Genomic DNA, 20,174 nt, shown 5'->3' on the forward strand with positions numbered 1-20,174 from the left:
TTTATATTTTTAGCAGAGAGCTACAGAATAAAATAGTGGTTGTTGCAATATTTTATGTCACATTGTATTTTGCGCAGCAGTCTTTTAAATGTATTTTTTTAGGGAAAAATACACTTCAATAAATAGTAAAATTGGCACATTTTTTTTGTATAATGTGAAAGATGATGTTACGCCACGAGAATTGTGATCTTTATTCTAAGCAAAAAAATTGTGATTCTCACTTTAGCCAAAATTGTGCAGCACTACAAGATATATTAGCGCTTCAGAAGTTTCATAACATTTTGTTTCCTGTAAGCATTTTCACAGTTGACTGCTCTGTGCTCAGCAATAGAACTCCACAGGTCTATCCTATCGTAAGGCTCGGCTCGTTTACACCATATGTGCAAGAAAACTGATGGGAAAACCGCACAGATTTCACGTTGACCTCCGTTTTCATGTGCATTACTTATGTCAGTGGTTATCAACCCTGTCCTCAGGGCCCACTAACAGGCCAGGTTTATTTTATTACCTTGGGGAGATGCAGACTAGAATCCGGCAATCGCTGAGCAGAAATGACATCACCTGTGATGTATTTCAGTTATCTTGCAAAACTGACCTGTTATGCCCCGTACACACGAGCGGACTTTTCGACATCCAAACTCCGACGGACTGAGTCCGGCGGACTATCCGATCGTGTGTGGGCTGCAACGGACTTTAGCGAAGCTAAAGTCTGACGGACTTTAGAAATGAAGCATGCTTTAAATTTTCCCGACGGAACTCCGCCGGACCCGGTCCCCTTTGAAAAATCCGCTCGTGTGGTGTGCTACTCCGACGGACTAAAACCGACGCTAGGGCAGCTATTGGCTACTGTCTATGAACTTCCTACGTCGAATCCAGTCGTACGTCATCACGTTCGACTCCGTCGGAGTTTGGTGTGATGGTGTGTGGTCAAGTCCGTTCGGTCGAAAAGTCCGTCGGAACTCCAGCGGAACTAACTCCTTTGGAGGTCTGTCAGACTTAATCCCTCTCGTGTGTACGGGCATAAGTGGGCCCTGAGGACAGGGTTGATGACCACTGACTTACGTGCCCTGCAATGTTGTTTGCAGAAAAAATCTGCACGTTGTGATGTGAACAGGGGCATATGAACAACCACCGTTTTTTCTTTGAGTCCTTGCAGAACGCGTGCAGAAAAAATGGATGTGTCTGCACCATGGTGTGAACGAGGCCTTTGTGCTGCATTATATGGCATTGCAGGAAACATTAGTAAGATTCATGCATGTTTGTATCTGCCAGGAGTTCAGCTTTCAATATTGTCAAACCTGGCTTTTAAACACACATTTTAAAACTGGTGTAGTTTTTTTTAATTTTTTTATTGGGTCTCTGTAGATTTAGAAAAAATGGGAAATTGGACTATACTGTATAATTCTTCTGTATGGGATGTCTGCGCTGCCGAAAGGACAATTTGGCAATCCCATTAAGATAGTTTCTTTTTCTTTTTGTGTCCGATTTTATTAATTCTGTTCATCTCTTCCACACAGTGTGGTATTATTTTGGCATGGTTGGTGGTTTCCTGTTCTTCTTGGTCCAGCTCATACTCATTATTGATCTTGCCCACTCTTGGAGTCAGTCTTGGCTACAGCGGGCTGAGGATGGCAATACTAAGTGTTGGTATGCAGGTAAGTAGACTGAATTTTTTTTTTTTTTAGTTCAAGTTCAAAGCTATTAGCATGGTAAAAATACAATTTCTTAGTAAATGTTTTGGTTTGGCACTGTTTTAACACTCAAATTTTCATGTCAACAGCTCTTCTCATATTTACTTTGCTGATCTACGCTGGTGCAATTGCAGGCATCGTGTGTCTGTATGTTTACTACACCGGATCTGGAGATTGTGTTCTCAACAAAGTGCTCATCAGTCTCAACCTTATATTCTGTGTTATTGTTTCTGTAGTGTCTATTCTTCCCAAAATACAGGTAAAAAAAATTTTGAACAAAAGAAAATATGTTCTATGCAGTTATGTGTTTTCATGGAATTTATACTGTCCTCCTAAATTATTTGTTAAAGTCATCAGGAACAGAGTTTCTTCATGACCGCTGGATGTCTTCCATGAACCTGCCCATACACAAAATGTATCTTACCTATTGCTTCTCAGTCCTGTATAAACAACACATTTGGAGAATATGATCTATATTACCTCTAAATATCCTTCCCTAATTTTTTATTAATATATATATATTTTTTTTTTATTAATCTTTAATCACTGGACCTCTAGAAGTTTTATCCCCTCCATGACCAGGACCACTTTTTGTGATACAGCACTTTACTTTAGTTACTTTGAGTTAATTTAACTGACAATTGCGCGGTTGTATGAAGCTGCCCAAATTTTGTCCCCACAAATAGAGCTTTCTTTTGGTGGTTGAGTGATCACCACTGCGTTTTTTTTTGCGCTATCAATCAAAAAAAAAAAACAATTTACTTTCTGAAAAATCTAATTTCTTTATCAATTTAGGCCAAAATGTATACTGCTATATGTATACCAATAAGCACATATTGATTGGTTTACGCAAATGTTTTAGTGTCTACAAACTATGGGCTATGTTTATGGAATTTTTATTATTATTAATAATAATTTTTTTTATACTAGTAATGGTGGCGATTGGAGACTTCTAGTGGGACTGCAATATTGCGGTGACACTTTTGGGAACCAGTGATACTAATACAGTGATCAGTGCTAAAAAATGCACTGTCACTCTACTAATAACACTGGATGGGAAGGGGTTAAAAAATTCTAGGGCGATCAAAGGGTTAACTGTGTACCTACATGGTGTTTTTTGTGTTTACTGTCAGAATGGTCCCTGCTGTCTCTGGGACCCGTGTGTGTCCCAGCAGACAGCGGGACGGGAAGAGGCATAGACTCCTGTGCGAGTCTATTCCCGGAAGTGTGTGCAAATACCTGTCTTACACAGGTATCTGAACTCCCCCCTCCCCCCTGAAAGGTGCCAAAATGTAACACCGGAGGGGGGGAGGGTTCTGGAAAGCGCAGGTTCAATTTTTGTATGAACCTTCCGCAAAAACGCCTGTCGCTCAGTAGTACATGAGCTACTATTCAGCCAGATTTTGAGTGTTTTTGTCCCCATAGACTCCAATGGAAAATGCCTGAACAGTTAGAAATGAGGCTTAACTCATAGGTGATCCCACCCATGAAACCCGGGCGTGTTTGCAATGCCATTATTGCTTAGCGGTGTAATTTTGCCATGACAAATCACACTGAAATTGCTCAATTAAAATCATGAAACGTGTGTCGCCCAAAGGACGTTCCAGGTGCCATTAAGAAATAATGGCATCGCAAATGCATCCTGCGTTTTGCCTTGCTTCTGAAATCACAGGCAGAATCATGGTGATTCCACCCGCGGTTCAAATCGCCTATGTGTGAATGGAGCCTTAGCGTTTTTTCAGGCATTTTCACCTCAAACAGCAGCTCCTCTCCCCTTTTCTAGCATCACTCAACAGCTTGCACAGGTTTGCATTGGCCACAGCAAAAACGCCTAAATGAAAAATGCCTGAAAAATACCTATAATATTTAAAAATCTGCTCAAAAATACCTGAAAAAATACGTGAACGCTCAAGTGTGAATGTAGCATAACACTCTGAAATATCCAGTACTTTGAAAGTTCTTAGGACTTCATATTTTCATTTTTTTTTTTCTTGTTTGCAGGATGCTCAGCCTCATTCAGGATTATTACAATCATCTGTTATTACGTTGTATACGGTTTTTGTCACATGGTCCGCTATAGCAAATTTTTCCAGGTAACAAGTCAAAAAAGCTCACAGAGACTAAGAAGCTGCTATTGGATTCATTGTTACTGCTAAGCTGCAATCACAGGCTTCCTACATAAAATTCTGTCACCATTTTCTATTCCAGATAAGACTTGCAATCCTACATTGCTTGCTATCGTGAATAATGGAACCAGTTCTTCCACCTCTACGGTGGTTCAGTGGTGGGATGCTCCCAGCATTGTAGGACTTGTGATCTTTATTTTGTGCACTCTCTTCATCAGGTGAGTTGGTATGTGTTTTTGCTTTCTTTGAATATGATGGAAAGACTCTGTTTTTGGTTCTGACTACACTGGATCCCAATCGGGGGCTGGACATAAACCTCCCTCCTATTGCTATGTAATGGGACCACTTCTTGCTGTGTTAGTTATGAGGCTACATTATATAATTTGTTCATGCAGTTACCGCTGGAGTGCTTCAATATACATATCATGTACACTTTTATGGAAAGAAAAGCTGTCCGTACAACAAAATAAAAATGTGGTAGTTGTGCGCTGCCATCTAGTGGTGAATAAATGTCATACAATTTCATTGACACAAATCAAGTGCTAATGTATGGTAGCTGCTACTATCACCTGGATGTTTTCGCAGAACACGAAGGGATGAGATGGCGCTGCTGTAAATGAAGTACTGACCAAGTAAATACAACAACCATGCAAAGAAACAAGGTGCTGAATGAAAAGTCCAAATTAATAAAAAGTAAAAAAAAAAAAAAGTAGATGATAATCTTATGAGAATAGTGCTTCTAATTTCACTGTTAAAAAATGTGCTTTGCTAACAAAACGTCAGTCTGTGACTAGTGCTCCCTCCCCCAAGTGTAATGGAAGCTCACCTCCTTCATAGACCCTATAGGGTCAACCATGCACAGGACTGAGAATGGTTCTCATCAGCAGATGGATTCTATAGTGTTTTCTGATGGTTCCTATAAAGACCCTGCAGGGATCTAACATGCTCTGTACACTGTATACTCCTTCTTTAATATTGCCTCCGTGATGTTAACCAGCAACCTCAAAGGGTAGAGCCTGGCGATAACACGCGTGAGACCTGTTTGGCTTTTACTGTGCTGGATTTATTGTGCTTTTTTTTATATAAATAATTTTTGTTTTTTGTATGAAGCTGGGGGGGGGGTGAGGTTTCATTCCACTTGACACCTGGTACTGCACTATTGGAAGCACTTTTAAGTATTTATATGTAGATTTTTGGATTTGCTGGTGAACATCACAGAGGCAATATTAACCACTTGCCACCCGCCATATAGCTATATGATGGTGGCAAAGTGGTTTAGTTATCCTGATCGTGCTTGATCAGAGTAACAGGCCAGTGTGCCCGCGCGGGCACGCAGAGCAGTGATCGGTGGTGCTGTGTGTCAGTCTTACACACCGCAACTCCAATTGTAGTTTGGAGCCTGTGACCGAGGCTTCTTACCTCGTGATCAGCTGTGACCAATCACAGCTGATCATCGCATGAACCAGGTAGTGCTGGTAAACAGCTTTCCTTGGATCACACTGACAGGGAGAGCCGATCAGCGACTCTCCCTGTCAGGGGGGTCTGCGCTGGTAATCGGCACATGTGTACTTCAGCTGCCTGCCAGTGCCCATAAAAGTGGCAATCAGTGCCCCATTAGTAATACCTGTCAGTGCTCTTCAGATGACACTCATTAATGCCTGTCAACTCCTCATCAGTGCTGCCTATCCAGAGCCACCTATCTGTGCCCATCAGTGCCGCCTATTGGTGCCATCAGTGGCCATCAGTTTTTTTTTTTCAAAATTGTCGTTTTTTGTTTTTTTTTATAGTGCAAAAAATAAAAACTGCAGAGGCAATCAAATACCACCAAAATAAAACTCTATTTGTGGGAAGAAAACAATAAAAATTTAAAGGGGTTGTAAAGGTAAATGTTTTTTCACCTTAATGCATTCTATGCATTAAGGTGAAAAAACATCTGACAGTCCCGGCGCCCCCAGCCCCCCCGTTTTACTTACCTCACCCCTCGAAAGTCCCGCACTCGTCCCCCGACGTCCTTTCCACCATTCAGCCTGCCGCTGATTTGCTGGAGTGGATGGATGGAAAGCAGCGCAGCCATTGGTTCGCGCTGCTGTCAATCACATCCACTGACGCGGAGCGCCGGGGGGCGGGGCCGTGTGATACAGCGAGTGGCTATAGCCGCCGGCTGTATCACGGGAGCGCACCCGCAGATGCTTCTCACCATGCGAGGGAGCTCGCATGAACATGAGAAGCACCTGTGGGAGGAAGCAGAGACAGCCGTCGAGGGACCCCAGAAGAGCAGGTTCGGGGCCACTCTGTGCAAAACGAGCTGCACAGTGGAGGTAAGTATAACATGTTTGTTATTTATTTTTTAAATCACTTTACAGTCCCTTTAATTTGGGTACAGTGTTGCTTGACCGTGCAATTGTCATTCAAAGTGCAACAGTACTGAAAGCTGAAAATTGTCCTGGGCAGGAAGGGGGGAAAGTGCCTGGTATTGAAGTGGTTAAAGGAGAAGTATACGGTGTGCGGAACGTGTTAGATCCCGGCAGGATCTTTATAGGAACCGTCAAAGGGCTATCTGCTGATGAGAACCATTCTCAGTCCTGAGCGTGATTGACCCTATAGGGTCTGTGAAGGAGGTGAGCTTCCGTTAACATTTTTTTACTTTTTTTTTTTTTTTTTTCTTTTAGATTGGCCATAATACAATACAATCTGGCCATACAATCTCTTTATAATAAAGTTTATATCTAGCAAAACTATTAAACTTGTTTCCAGTCAGACCCTCGTGCTACATACTTGCATAGTTAGTCTAGTTTACTTTTATTTCAGTTACTTGTATAGCGTCGTCAATTTACGCAGCGATTTTATATATACATTATACATTCACATCAGTCCCTGCCATCAAGGAGCTTACTAGTTGAAAAAAGTCCATCCAGCCCAACCAATAGAAGGGGAAAAAATACAATCCTATATACACAATCCTACACAAAATACAAAATTCCTTCCTGATCCCCTAAGAGGCAATCGTGTACTCCCTGGATTAACGTTATACATAATATAACTGGGTACTCATATTTATAGGTATCTAGCAAAGAATCCAGGCCTTTTTTTAAATCTACAGAGCTAGCCAAAACCAGCTCTCGAGGGAGTCTATTCCACATTTTCACAGCTCTTACTGTGAAGAAGTCTTTCCATATTTGGAGATGAAATCTTTTTTCCTCTAGACTTAGAGTGTCCCCCTGTCCTCTGTGATGACCCTTTAAAGTGGAGTTGTGCCCGTTTTTTCATTTATTAAAGTCAGCAGATACAAAGAGTGTAGCTGCTGACTTTTATCAAACAGACACTCACCTGTCAGATGGTCCAGCAATGCAGCCACCAGGAGCCTCGCTTCTTTCTTGGCCAGGCACGCACTGCGCGTGCGTGAGTCACGCTGCGCTCTGCTGTTGGCCAGGCAATCTTCTGAGACCTGTGACGTGTCCCAGAACATTGCAGGGAGGGAGGGGCCATCTAAAGGGGGAGGAGGAGTTGCCTGAGTGGCCAAGAAGCAGGAGGAGTAAGTGAAACAGTAAGTCCCTCTAAAAAAGTACCCCAAAAAAAAAGACGTGCCATTTGTGGCATGTAAGGGGTGGAACTCTGCTTTAACCACTTCAGCCCCGTAGGATTTTACCCCCTTCCTTACCAGAGCACTTTTTGCGATTCAGTACTGCGTAGTTTTTACTGACAATTGCAATGTTGCACCCAAACAAAATTGACGTCCTTTTTTTCCCACAAATAGAGCTTTATTTTGGTGGTATTTGATCACTGATCATTGGTTTTTATTTTTTACGCTATAAACAAAAGAAGAGCAACAATTTTGAAAAAAACACAAGTTTTTTTTTACTTTTTGAAAACAAATTTTTCAGTTTAGGCCGATACGTATTCTTCAACATATTTTTGGTAAAAAAATCGCAATAAGCGTATATTGATTGGTTTGTACAAAAGTTATAGCATCTACAAAATAGGGGATAGATTTATGGCATTTTTTTATTTTTTACTAGTAATGGCGGTGATCTGAGATTTTATTAAATTTTTTTGGACCATTCACATTTACATATTGATCGTGCTATAAAATTGCACTGATTACTGTGTAAATGTGACTGGCAGGGAAGGGGTTAACACTAGGGGGTGCTGCAGGGGTTAATTATGTTCCCTGGGAGTGATTCTAACTGTGGGGGGAGGGGACTCACAAGGGGAGGAGACCGATCGGTGTTCCTCTGTACTGGGAACACACCATCGGTCTCCTCTCCTCTGACAGCATGTGGATCTGTGTGTTTACATACACAGATCCATGGTCCTGCTGTGTTCCCGAACAATCGAGGGTGCCTGGTGGACATCACAGCTGCCGGGCACACGCACTAGGTCCCGAGCGACTCTACGCACGCGATGCCCCCAAGACAGCCCAGGAATGAGAGGACGTCATATGACGTCTGCCCAGGATGAGAGATCCCATCTGCGGGTGTCATATTACAATACGCCGGTGCTGAAGTGGTTAAAGTGAATAAATCAACACCAAGTTCGCTATATGGACCCCTTATATATTTATACATATTGATTATATCCCCCTTAATCTCCTCTTCTCGAGAGAATAATTTCAGTTCCTCTAATCTTTCCTCATAGCTGAGCTCCTCCATGCATCTTATCAGTTTCGTTGCCCTTCTCTGCACTTTCTCCACTTCCCCGATATCCTTTTTGTGAACTGGATCTCAAAACTGAACTGCATATTCCAGATGAGGTCTTACTAATGATTTGTACAGGGGCAAAATGGTATCTCTCTCTGCAGTCCATACCTCTCAATACAAGAAAAGATTTTGCTCGCTTTTGAAACCACTGCTTGGCATTGCATGCTGTTATTAAGCTTATGATCTACCAAAACGGCCAGATCCTTCTCCACCATTAACTCCCCAAGCTGTTCTCCGACCTAGTATGTAAGATACATGCATGTTGGTACTTGTTGGTAGATGTCAGGGAGATTGTACAAGAAGATCAGATTGTAACGTGTGGTGAGCTTAAAACAGGGCCTCAATTTTTTCCACAATAAAGTGAATATAATTTGTCACTGCTAAAAAAAAGTTTAACGCCTTATACAGTGGTGGTAATACATTGTTTTGCGCTAATTTTGTTGTGTCTCATGTATACAGCATCCGTAACTCCAGCAACCAGCAAGTGAACCAGCTGATGCTAACAGAAGAGAGTTCTGGGGATGGGGCAGTTCACAGTGCGGAAGATGGAGTACATAAAGCATATGATAATGAAGAGGATGGTGTCTGCTATAGCTACAGCTTTTTCCATTTTTGTCTTTTTCTTGCCTCACTGTACATCATGATGACACTGACAAACTGGTATCTGTAAGTGAAGTTTTCTGGTTTATCGAATATGTTTTAGTTTAGGAACCATATAGGGGAAATGCTGCTTGTCCATTAAAGCTTGTTTTGCATGAAAGTGGAATGTCCCATTTACTGACAGTCACCCAAATACAAATGGCTTAAAAATCGCATTAAATAATTTTTTACTAAAAAATAAAAATAATCTTGCCTTGGCCCCCACTTCCAGAAGGTGGGGATGACTTCATCCACATTTCTTGTAAACTGGGATCGATACAAGTATTTTTTTACATTTTCTTTGTAAAAAAACATAGTTATTCAGTGACTTTTTAAGCTTTTGGTATTTGTGGGCTGGAAGGTTGGCAACTTTCATGGAAGGTTTGCTTTAATGTATACACAATACATACCTCTGGACATATATAAATAAATACTCTGATTGCCACGTGTCTTCTTTTTTATTGAAACTGTAGCACAGGGATCAATGTTGGCCACTGCAATAACGTGCACTACATTCTTGCAAATTATAGTGAACTTCTCAGTTTGTCTTGCTCCAGTGACGGCAGTGCAGTCTTTGTGAAAGTTTAAATACAGTGCCTTGCGAAAGTTTTCGGCCCCCTTGAACTTTTCAACCTTTTGCCACATTTCAGGCTTCAAACATAAAGATATAAAATTTTTATTTTTTTGTGAAGAATCACCAACAAGTGGGACACAATTGTGAAGTGGAACGAAATCTATTGGATTTTTGAAACTTTTTTTAACTAATAAAAAAATGAAAAGTGGGGCGTGCAAAATTATTCGGCCCCCTTGCGTTAATACTTTGTAGAGCCACCTTTTGCTGCGATTACAGCTGCAAGTCGCTTTGGGTATGTCTCTATCAGTTTTGCACATCGAGAGACTGAAATTCTTGCCCATTCTTCCTTGCAAAACAGCTCGAGCTCAGTGAGGTTGGATGGAGATCGTTTGTGAACAGCAGTTTTCAGCTCTTTCCACAGATTCTCAATTGGATTCAGGTCTGGACTTTGACTTGGCCATTCTAACACCTGGATACGTTTATTTGTGAACCATTCCTTTGTAGATTTTGCTGTATGTTTGGGATCATTGTCTTGTTGGAAGATAAATCTCCGTCCCAGTTTCAGGTCTTTTGCAGACTCCAACAGGTTTCCATCCAGAATGGTCCTGTATTTGGCTGCATCCATCTTCCCCTCAATTTTAACCATCTTCCCTGTCCCTGCTGAAGAAAAGCAGGCCCAAACCATGATGCTGCCACCACCATGTTTGACAGTGGGGATGGTGTGTTGAGGGTGATGAGCTGTGTTGCTTTTAAGCCAAACATATTGTTTTGCATTGTGAGCAAAAAGTTCGATTTTAGTTTCATCTGACCAGAGCACCTTCTTCCACATGTTTGGTGTGTCTCCCAGGTGGCTTGTGGCAAACTTTAGACAAGACTTTTTATGGATATCTTTGAGAAATGGCTTTCTTCTTGCCACTCTTCCATAAAGGCCAGATGTGTGCAGTGTACGACTGATTGTTGTCCTATGGACAGACTCTCCCACCTCAGCTGTAGTTCTCTGCAGTTCATCCAGAGTGATCATGGGCCTCTTGGCTGCATCTCTGATCAGTCTTCTCCTTGTCTGAGCTGAAAGTTTAGAGGGACGGCCAGGTCTTGGTAGATTTGCAGTGGTCTGATACTCCTTCCATTTCAAAATGATCGCTTGCACAGTGCTCCTTGGGATGTTTAAAGCTTGGGAAATCTTTTTGTATCCAAATCCGGCTTCAAACTTCTCCACAACAGTATTACGGGCCTGCCTGGCGTGTTCCTTGGTCTTCATGATGCTCTCTGCGCTTTCAACAGAACCCTGAGACTATCACAGAGCAGGTGCATTTATACAGAGACTTGATTACACACAGGTGGATTCTATTTATCACCATCAGTCATTTAGGACAACATTGGATCATTCAGAGATCCTCGCTGAACTTCTGGAGTGAGTTTGCTGCACTGAAAGTAAAGGGGCCGAATAATTTTGCACGCACCACTTTTCAGTTTTTTATTTGCTAAAAAAGTTTAAAATATCCAATAGATTTCGTTCCACTTCACAATTGTGTCCCACTTGTTGGTGATTCTTCACAAAAAATTAAAATTTTATATCTTTATGTTTGAAGCCTGAAATGTGGCAAAAGGTTGAAAAGTTCAAGGGGCCGAATACTTTCGCAAGGAACTGTATATACTTAATACATGCACACTATACTGAATATAACAGTAAAAACAGTTCTCTATCTGCTCTAAAAATGCATGTCCATTGTAGGTTTATGTAAGTGTGTTAAAGCGGGAGTCCGCCGAGAGTCCGCGTTTTTTTTTTTTTTTTTTTTTAAAGCCAGCAGCTACAAATACTGCAGCTGCTGACTTTTAAAATAGTGACACTTACCTGTCCAGCGCGCCCGCGATGTCGGCACCCGAAGCCGATCTCTCGATCGTCTCTCGGGTGCTGCCGCCGCCATCTTGGGTATGGGAATCAGGAAGTGGAGCCTTTCGGCTTCATTTCCCGGTTCCCTACTGCGCATGCGCGAGTCGCGCTGCGCAATAAGGATGGACCCGCTGCCTCTGGGATCTGTGCGTTTCCCAGCAGGCAGCGAAGGACTTTTGGAAAGGGGCGTAATCTACGCCCCTTTCCGCAGAGAGCTATCCCGGAAGTGGGTGCAGATACCTGTACTCTACAGGTACCTGCACCCCCCTCCCCCCTGAAAGGTGCCAATTGTGGCGCCGGAGGGGGGGGGGAATCCAATGAGCGGAAGGTCCACTTTAGGGTGGACCTCCGCTTTAAGATGTGAATATAACATACACAGACTATAACAAGGTTCACAATTAAAACAAAGGTGTGGCAGAAGCATATATTCTCATGACCTTTGGATTATTTATTCTAGTTGTCCTTTAACCACTTACAGACCGGACCATTTTGCTGGTCAAAGACCAGACCACTTTTTGTGATTCGGCACTGTGTCGCTTTAACTGACAATTGCGCGGTCGTGCGACGTGGCTCCCAAACAAAATTGACGTCTTTTTTTTCCCACAAATAGAGCTTTCTTTTGGTGGTATTTGATCACCCCTGCGGTTTTTATTTTTTGCGCTATAAACAAAAATAGAGCGACAATTTTGAAAAAAAAGCTTTATTTTTTACTTTTTGTTATAATAAATATCCCCCAAAAATATATAAAAAAAACTTTTTTTTCCCTCGGTTTAGGCCGATAAGTATTCTTCTACATATTTTTGGTAAAAAAAATTGCAATATGCGACTATTGATTGGTTTGCGCAAAAGTTATAGCGTTTACAAAATAGGGACAGTTGTATAGCATTTTTTATTAATAATTTTTTATTATTTTTTTTACTAGTAATGGCGGCGATCAGCGATTTTTTTTTTTTTTTTTTTTTTTTTTTTTTTTATTGTGACTGCGACATTGTGGGGGACCCATCGGACATTTTTGACACATTTTTGGGACCTTTGTTATTTATACAGTAATCACTGCTATATAAATGCAGTGATTCCTGTGTAAATGACACTGGCAGTGAAGGGATTAACCAGTGGGTGGCAGTGTAGGGGTTAAGTGTTCCTAGGGGTGTGTTACTAACTGTGGGGGGGTTGGGCTTTCATTTTGTGAACACTGATCTCTGCTCCAATCACATGGAGCAGAGATCAGCGTCACTAGTTGCTAGGCAGAATGGAGAAATGCTGTTTACACGGCATTTCCTCCATTCAGCCGTCCCGTGAGACGATCGCGGGGATGCCCGCGGCGATCGAGTTTGCGGGTCCCGCGACCGGACTCACAGGGGTCCCGACCAGCGCGGGAGCGCGTCACCAGCGGCGCGCTCCCGATGGCAGGGCGGCATTGAAGATTGGACGTACATGTACGCCAATATGCCTGCCCGTGCCATTCTGTCGACGTACATCGTCGTGCGCTGGTCGGGAAACGGTTAAATGGTGCCTCCACTTTTTAAATTTAAAGGGTTGAGTCCTCTGTCCAAATATGATCTATCTCTACATCCTTGTACCCATCAAATGATGTTCTGCACAACAAACATACTATAGATTTTGGACATGTTTGCACATTTTTAGGGCTATGACTGTTACCCTGGGGAGGTGATTTATGTTAGGCTAGAAATTAAGTTCAAAGTAAAGCCATATTTATGCAAGAGGCTTTCCTTACGCCTGTCTTCTCAGGTAGAGTTACCTTTTCATTAAACAATAAAATCCAAGCTTCTGATATTGTTGAAGGCCACAAACAGACTGCTTAAAGGGGTTGTAAAGTAAAATTTTTTGTTTTTTTAAAATAACAAACATGTTATACTTACCTCCACTGTGCAGCTCGTTTTGCACAGAGTGGCCCCGAACCTGCTCTTCTGGGGTCCCTCGGCGGCTGTCTCTGCTTCCTCCCGCAGGTGCTTCTCACGTTAATGCGAGCTCCCTCGCATTGGTGAGAAGCACTGCGGACGCGCTCCCATGATACAGCCGGCGGCTATAGCCGCTCGCTGTATCACAAGGCCCCGCCCCCCGGCGCGCTGCGTCATTGGATGTGATTGACAGCAGCGCGAGCCAATGGCTGCACTGCTTTCAATCCATCCACTCCAGCCAATCAGCGGCCAGGCTGAGCGGCGAAGAGGACGGCGGGGGCGAGCGCGGGATTTTCGAGGGGTCAGGTAAGTAAAAACGGGGGGACTGGGGGCGCCGGCAGTGTGAGATGTTTTTTCACCTTAATGCATAGAATGCATTAAGGTGAAAAAACATTTACCTTTACAACCCCTTTAAATTAAAATAAAGCGGAGTTCCAGTCGTTTTTAATTTTATTAAAAGTCAGCAGCTACAAAAATTGTAGCTGCTGACTTTTAATAAACATACATTCATCTGTCCCAGGATACAGCGATGTGACCACTCGAACCCTAGAGTCCCTCCCTCTCTTGTCGGCATTATTACTGTGGGTACCTGGCTGTGATAGCTTGTGGCTTCACAGCTGGATACGCGCTGCGCATGCGTGAGTCGTGCTGTGCCTCCCGAATGGTTAGACAATCTTCTGGGACCTATGACGTCCCAGAAGATTGCAGAGAGGGAGGGGGAGAGGAGAACTTCTGCTTGGATCGCCTAGGCCAGGGATGGTGAACCTTGGCACCCCAGATGTTTTGAAGCTACATTTCCCATGATCATGCACTCTGCAGTGCAATTGGCAAACATCTGGGGTTCCAATGTTCACCATCACTGGCCTAGGCAAACTAGGTACCTGCCACCCCCCCCCCCCCCCAAACAAAAAAATATTTAGGAGGGGGGGGGGGGGGGGAGTGCATTAAAGCGGGAACTTCCCCATTTAGGTGGAGCTCCGCTTTAATATAAGTTTTGACACCGATGTAGTGACATTTGTTAAACCTACAAGGACCTAATGCAGATCAAGACAAACAGATGGTCAGCCAGCATCCAATGGTAAAATATTGTCTTTTTGTTTTGTTTTTTTTAGTCCATATTTGACACAAAAACTAGCCTGTACATTATTGTTGATTTATTTCAATTATTTCTCAACAGACCAGGAAACTCTAATTCCATAACCAGCCCATTGTCTGCAGTGTGGGTGAAGATTTCCTCCAGCTGGGTTGGACTCCTCCTTTACTTGTGGACATTAGTTGCACCTCTGATTCTCCCTGACAGAGACTTCAGATAATCTGGCTATATAACCAGTGCTTCACGTGTAACAGTTTTTTTTTTGTTTTTTTTTATTGTGTTTTTGTCCTATGTACTAAATTCCTCGAACTTGACCATTTTTTTTTTTATACCTGTATTCCATTTTACATTAAAAATCTGAACTCCAGAAACTGATATACATACTTGCATTGGGCCAACTTGGCTTGCTGTACGTATGCATATCTGATCTCTGGAGGGTCACTGGGGGATGGGGGAAATCGCTGTAGTAGTCTGCACTACATAATAGTGATCTTATAGGTTCTGTGCAAGTGGCTTCCCCTCGGCACACTGACCACAGGGTTTACTTGCTCCACACCTCCACCATCTATAGATCGCCTTGTATTTGTTTTGTTTTTTTCAAATGAGTACAAGACTCTCTCCGATTGAATGAGGTGGAAAGGGGGGGGCAGTGGCATTATGATCTCCACCTTGTCCAATCTGAGAATAAATATCAGATATGCCTACTTACATTGAGTCAAGCTGGCCCAATGTAAGTGTGCAAAAACATGTAATTCCTAGAATTCAGCTTTAAACCAGCACATTTGCTGTACAAGATTGTATATTTCACACTGCTAAGTTTAGGGATAATCTATTTCTAAATTTTTTAAATTGTATGGGCTAAAATGAATTCTGTTCACACTCATTATTTAAACTGATTTGAGATAAAGTGTTAGGTTTAAAGGACTTCTTTAGTAAGACGGTTGCTGCCCTGTCCACTCCCTTAAATACTCTTCTTAGCTTTTGAGAATGCATATAAAAATCAAACTTTAGAGCCCATAGTTGTTTACATAATTTTTTTACTTGTGGACTCTGTTATTTGTGGGGAGAAGAGAAACAAAGGTCATATATATATATATATATATATATATATATATATATATAAAATTCGGAAACATTGCCTATGTGCCACCAATTGTACAGCATGTTGTTGGTAGCACAACTTAAAGAAGAGTTTCAAGTCAGATGTGTAAAAAAAAATGTAATGTCAGCCGCTACAAAGACTGTAGCCACTCGCCTGTCCCACGATCCATCTCTGTCCTCACCTGGGTTTCACTAGCCTTTGGGTTCCCGGCATCGGTATCTTAACTGTGAACACCCTGCTATGACAACTTGTGGCTTCACAGCCAGTTACCAACTGCGCATTTGAGAGCTGCACTGCTCATTGTGAATGGTCCCGCAGTCTTCTGGGACCTGTGACGTGTCCCAGAGGACTGCAAGGACAAGGGAAAGGGGAACTTGTACTTCGGTCAACCTAGGCGGTCAGAGTAGAAGAGGGTGCAGGTTCATGGCAAATTCAGTTAATTACCCCCCCCCCCCCTCCAAAAGTGCTGTTCTTGAAAAAAATGGGTGGAGGGGAGGCCTTAAAGCGGAACTTTCCCTTTTGGGTGGGGTTCTGCTTTAAGCCTAACTTGCAATTAGTATCTGAAAAGATAACCAATTGTGTTACTCATAGCAACCACACAGCTTCTTCCTTTCATGAAGATCACCTAAATGATAGAATCTGGTTGTTTGGGGAATTGACTTTGTTTAAAGACCCACTTGTCTAACGGTACAAGTATGTGTTGTAATGGAATTTTGTATGTTTTACACCCTGTCAGTCGGCCAGGTGTCTATTAAATGCTCCCTTCATCCTCATGCAGTTGCACTAAAATAACTAAAAATAAATCACCGTAAAAGCCTTACAGGATTACTTGAGTATTGCATATTTCTTTAATCTGTTAATGTCATATTTGTTTTACTACCATAGGAAATCAAGTTTTTGCTTCTTCTCTTTTTTTTTTTTAACACTATATTTTTATATTATTGTATATTTTTTATGTCTGTTACTCTATAAATAATTTTAGTGACAGATATGCCTCTACTACACAGCCTTGATTTTTCTAAAATAATGTAGAATTTGTATTGGTAAATACATTTTATCATGGGATGTGCTATAACAGAATTTTGTATGTTTTTCACCCTGTCAAGACCCATCCCTGTATCTGTTTAAACTTTCCCTTCATCCTCATGCAGTTGCACTAAAATAACTAAAAATAAATCACCATAAAAGCTTTACAGGATTACTTGAATATTTTCATATTTCTTTAATGTCTGATAATGTCATATTTGTTTTACTACCATAGAAAATCAAGTTTCTGCTTTTTTGCCTTCTTTTTTACAATATATTTTTTTATATCATTGTATATTTTTGATGTCTGTTACGCTATATAAATAAACGGTTTTAGTGACAGATCTGCCTCTACTACACAGCCTTGATTTGTCTAAATGTAGAATTTGTATTGGTAAATACATTTTATCATGGGATGTGTGGAAGTCTGGTGTGTAATTGACTTTGAAGTTTGCAATAATTTTGGTGAGACCTTCATTCATAATCAGGAAATTTTTGTTTTTGTAGATGCATTGCAGATCCTTAGTAACAGGCACCTTCCCCACATCTTATGAACAATTCAGATATATATAAGTTTACATACCTTGGCAGAATTTATGATTTCTTGCCATTTTTCAGAGAATATGAATGATAAAACAAAAACTTTTCTTTCGCTCATGGTTAGTTTTTGGCTGAAGCCATTCATTATCAATCAACTGTGTTTACTCCTTTTTAAATCGTAATGACAACAGAAACTGACCCTGATCAAAAGTTTACATACCCCAGTTCTTAAAAACGTGCATTACTTCCTTTAGCATCAATGACAGCTTGAAGTTTTTTGTGGTATTTGTGGATGAGGCTCTTTATCTTCTCAGATGGTAAAGCTGCCTATTCCTCTTGGCAAAAAGCCTCCAGTTCCTGTAAATTGCCTTGAAATGAATTGCATGAACTGCACATTTGAGATCTACCCAGAGTGGCTCAATGATATTGAGGTCAGGAGACTGAGATGGCCACTCCAGAACCTTCACTTTATTCTGCTGTAGCCAATGACAGGTTGACTTGGACTTGTGTTTTGGATCATTGTCATGTTGGAATGTCCAAGTACATCCCATGCGCAGCTTCCTGGCTGATGAATGCAAATGTTCCTCCAGTATTTTTTCATTACATACTGCATTCATCTTGCCATCAATTTTGACCAAATTTCCTGTTCCTTTTGTAGCTCACACATCCCCAAAACATCTGCGATCTACCTCCATGTTTCACAGTAGGAATGTGTACCTTTCATCATAGGCCTTGTTGACTCCTCTCCAAATTAAGCGTTTATAGTTGTAGCCAAAAACCTCAATTTTGGTCTCATCATTCCAATCTACTGCCAGAAGGTTTGAAGCTAGTCTCTGTGCTGTTTGACGTATTGTAAGCGGGATACTTTGTGTCACTGCGTAGTAATCTTTCTTCTGGTGACTTGACTATGCAGCCCATCTTTCTTCAAGTGCCTTGTTGTGCATCTTGAAACAGCCACACCACGTGTTTTCAGTCCTGTATTTCCCCTGAAGTTATTTGTGGGTTTTTCTTTGCATCCAAAACAATTTTCCTGGCAGTTGTGGCTGAAATTTGAGTTGGTCTACCTGACCGTGGTTTGGTTTCAACAGAACCCCTCATTTCCACATCTTGATTAGAGTTTGAACACTGCTGATTGACATTCTCCATTCTTTCCTGTTTTATACAGTTCAGCTACCTTTTCCCGCAGATCCTTTGACAATGCTTTAACCATGATTTGGAATCCAGAAACTTCAGTGCTGCACTGGATGAAAGATTCAAGGGTATGTCAGGAGCAGTGTTAATTTTGGAAGCACATTTTGATTTCGTTTTAGTCTTAGGACTAAAATGGCATTTTAGTTAGTCCTATTTTAGTCTTCTGCAAGTGTTTTAGCTTTTGGTTGTCTAAAATCGAATGCGTGTAGTTAAATTTGTAATACAGACACAGTTTTAGTCTCTATATAACGTCTTTATTCAGGTAAAATCGTTTCGTCAAGAATATTGCTGTTTTAACAAAAGGGTAACTTAAAAATACCAACCCCCCCTCTTTTATTTTTTTTTGTGTGACTGTCATGCCAACAGTAAAGCTTCCTGGGACCATTCGTGTGTGCGGTTGGCTGCTTCTCAACCAGGGGAGTGGTGGGCCCACTCACAATTTTGCCTAAGAAGACAGCCATGAAATGGTACAAAAACATCCTCAGGCTCTGAGAACAACTTCTTCTAACCATTTAAGAACAGTTTGGTCATGCACAATGCCTTTTCCAGCATGATGGAGCTCCTCACTATAAGACCAAAGTGATAACTAAGTGGTTTGGGGAATGGGAACAAAAAATTGAAATTTTGGATCCATGGCCAGGAAACTACCCAGACCTTCATCCCATTGAGAACTTGTGGTGGATCAGTGGTCATGGTCAATCCGACCTCAAGAGGCAGGTGAGTGAACCAAAATAAACGCACAAATTCTGGCAAGCTGTAAGCATTGACTATGCAAGAATGGGCAGTTGTCAGAAACCATGTATCAGACTGAGACAGAGGTACAGTTAAATCGCACTTGTTTAACCGTTTGCCGACCTCGCTATAGCCGAATGACTGCTGCAGCACAGTCGGATAACTCTGGGAGGGCATACATCAATGCCCTCCCAGAATCCGGCTCTCGTGCTCCCCTGGGAACATCCGTGACTGCTGATAGCGGCTGTTTACCATGTGATCGCTCCCTCAAATGACAGAATGATCACTAGTAAACAAACCGGCATCACGTTCGGTTCCTTTCTCCCCTCCCCGTACCTATTGGTACAGTGCGAGAGAGGGGAGAGATCAGTGGCAGAAGCGCTGTGGGCTGGATGTGTAGTGCCCACAGTGCTGATATGTGCCCATTGCAGCCTCATCCAGCCAACCATGCTCGCATACTCACCCATCCATACCAGACATACTCACCCATCCATACTCAGCATACTCATCCATCCATCCTCATCCTTGCTCAGCCATCCATACTGATCATACTCCTCCATCCATCCATGCTCAGCCATCCATACTCAGCATACGCAGCCATCCATACTTGGCATACTCATTCATCCATACATCCTCAGCCATACATACGCGGCATACTCATCCATCCATCCATCCATGCTCAGCCATCCATACTCTGCATACTCATCCATCCATCCACGCTCAGCCATCCATACTCGGCCATCCATCCATCCTCAGAAATGCTCATCCATCCATCCATGCTCAGCCATCCCATCCACCCCATCCATAATTAGCCACACCCATCCATACTCAGCAATACGCAGCTGTACCCAGTCATATTCAGCCGTACCCAGCCATCCCAGCCGTACCCATCAATCCCCATTCATGCTCATCCATGCCACTACAGTGTCTCACAAAAGTGTGATGGGTAGTCA

At 42.1% G+C, this 20,174-nt stretch overlaps 1 protein-coding gene across 1 annotated transcript; it reads left to right on the forward strand.

The window, feature by feature from the left end:
• Window positions 1-1,511: 1,511 nt before the first annotated feature.
• On the forward strand, window positions 1,512-16,923 carry LOC143982336 (serine incorporator 2-like). Its single transcript, XM_077480969.1, has 6 exons — window positions 1,512-1,655; window positions 1,781-1,950; window positions 3,693-3,777; window positions 3,894-4,035; window positions 8,974-9,180; window positions 14,715-16,923. The coding sequence occupies exons 1-6, from the start codon at window positions 1,535-1,537 to the stop codon at window positions 14,848-14,850; spliced, it is 861 nt and encodes a 286-aa protein (XP_077337095.1). The 5' UTR covers window positions 1,512-1,534; the 3' UTR covers window positions 14,851-16,923.
• Window positions 16,924-20,174: the final 3,251 nt, after the last annotated feature.

The sequence above is a fragment of the Lithobates pipiens genome, unplaced genomic scaffold (assembly GCF_037356315.1).
Source record: "Lithobates pipiens isolate NorthernLeopardFrog02 unplaced genomic scaffold, aLitPip1_a1.2 Scaffold_16, whole genome shotgun sequence".
Lineage (NCBI taxonomy): Eukaryota > Metazoa > Chordata > Amphibia > Anura > Ranidae > Lithobates > Lithobates pipiens.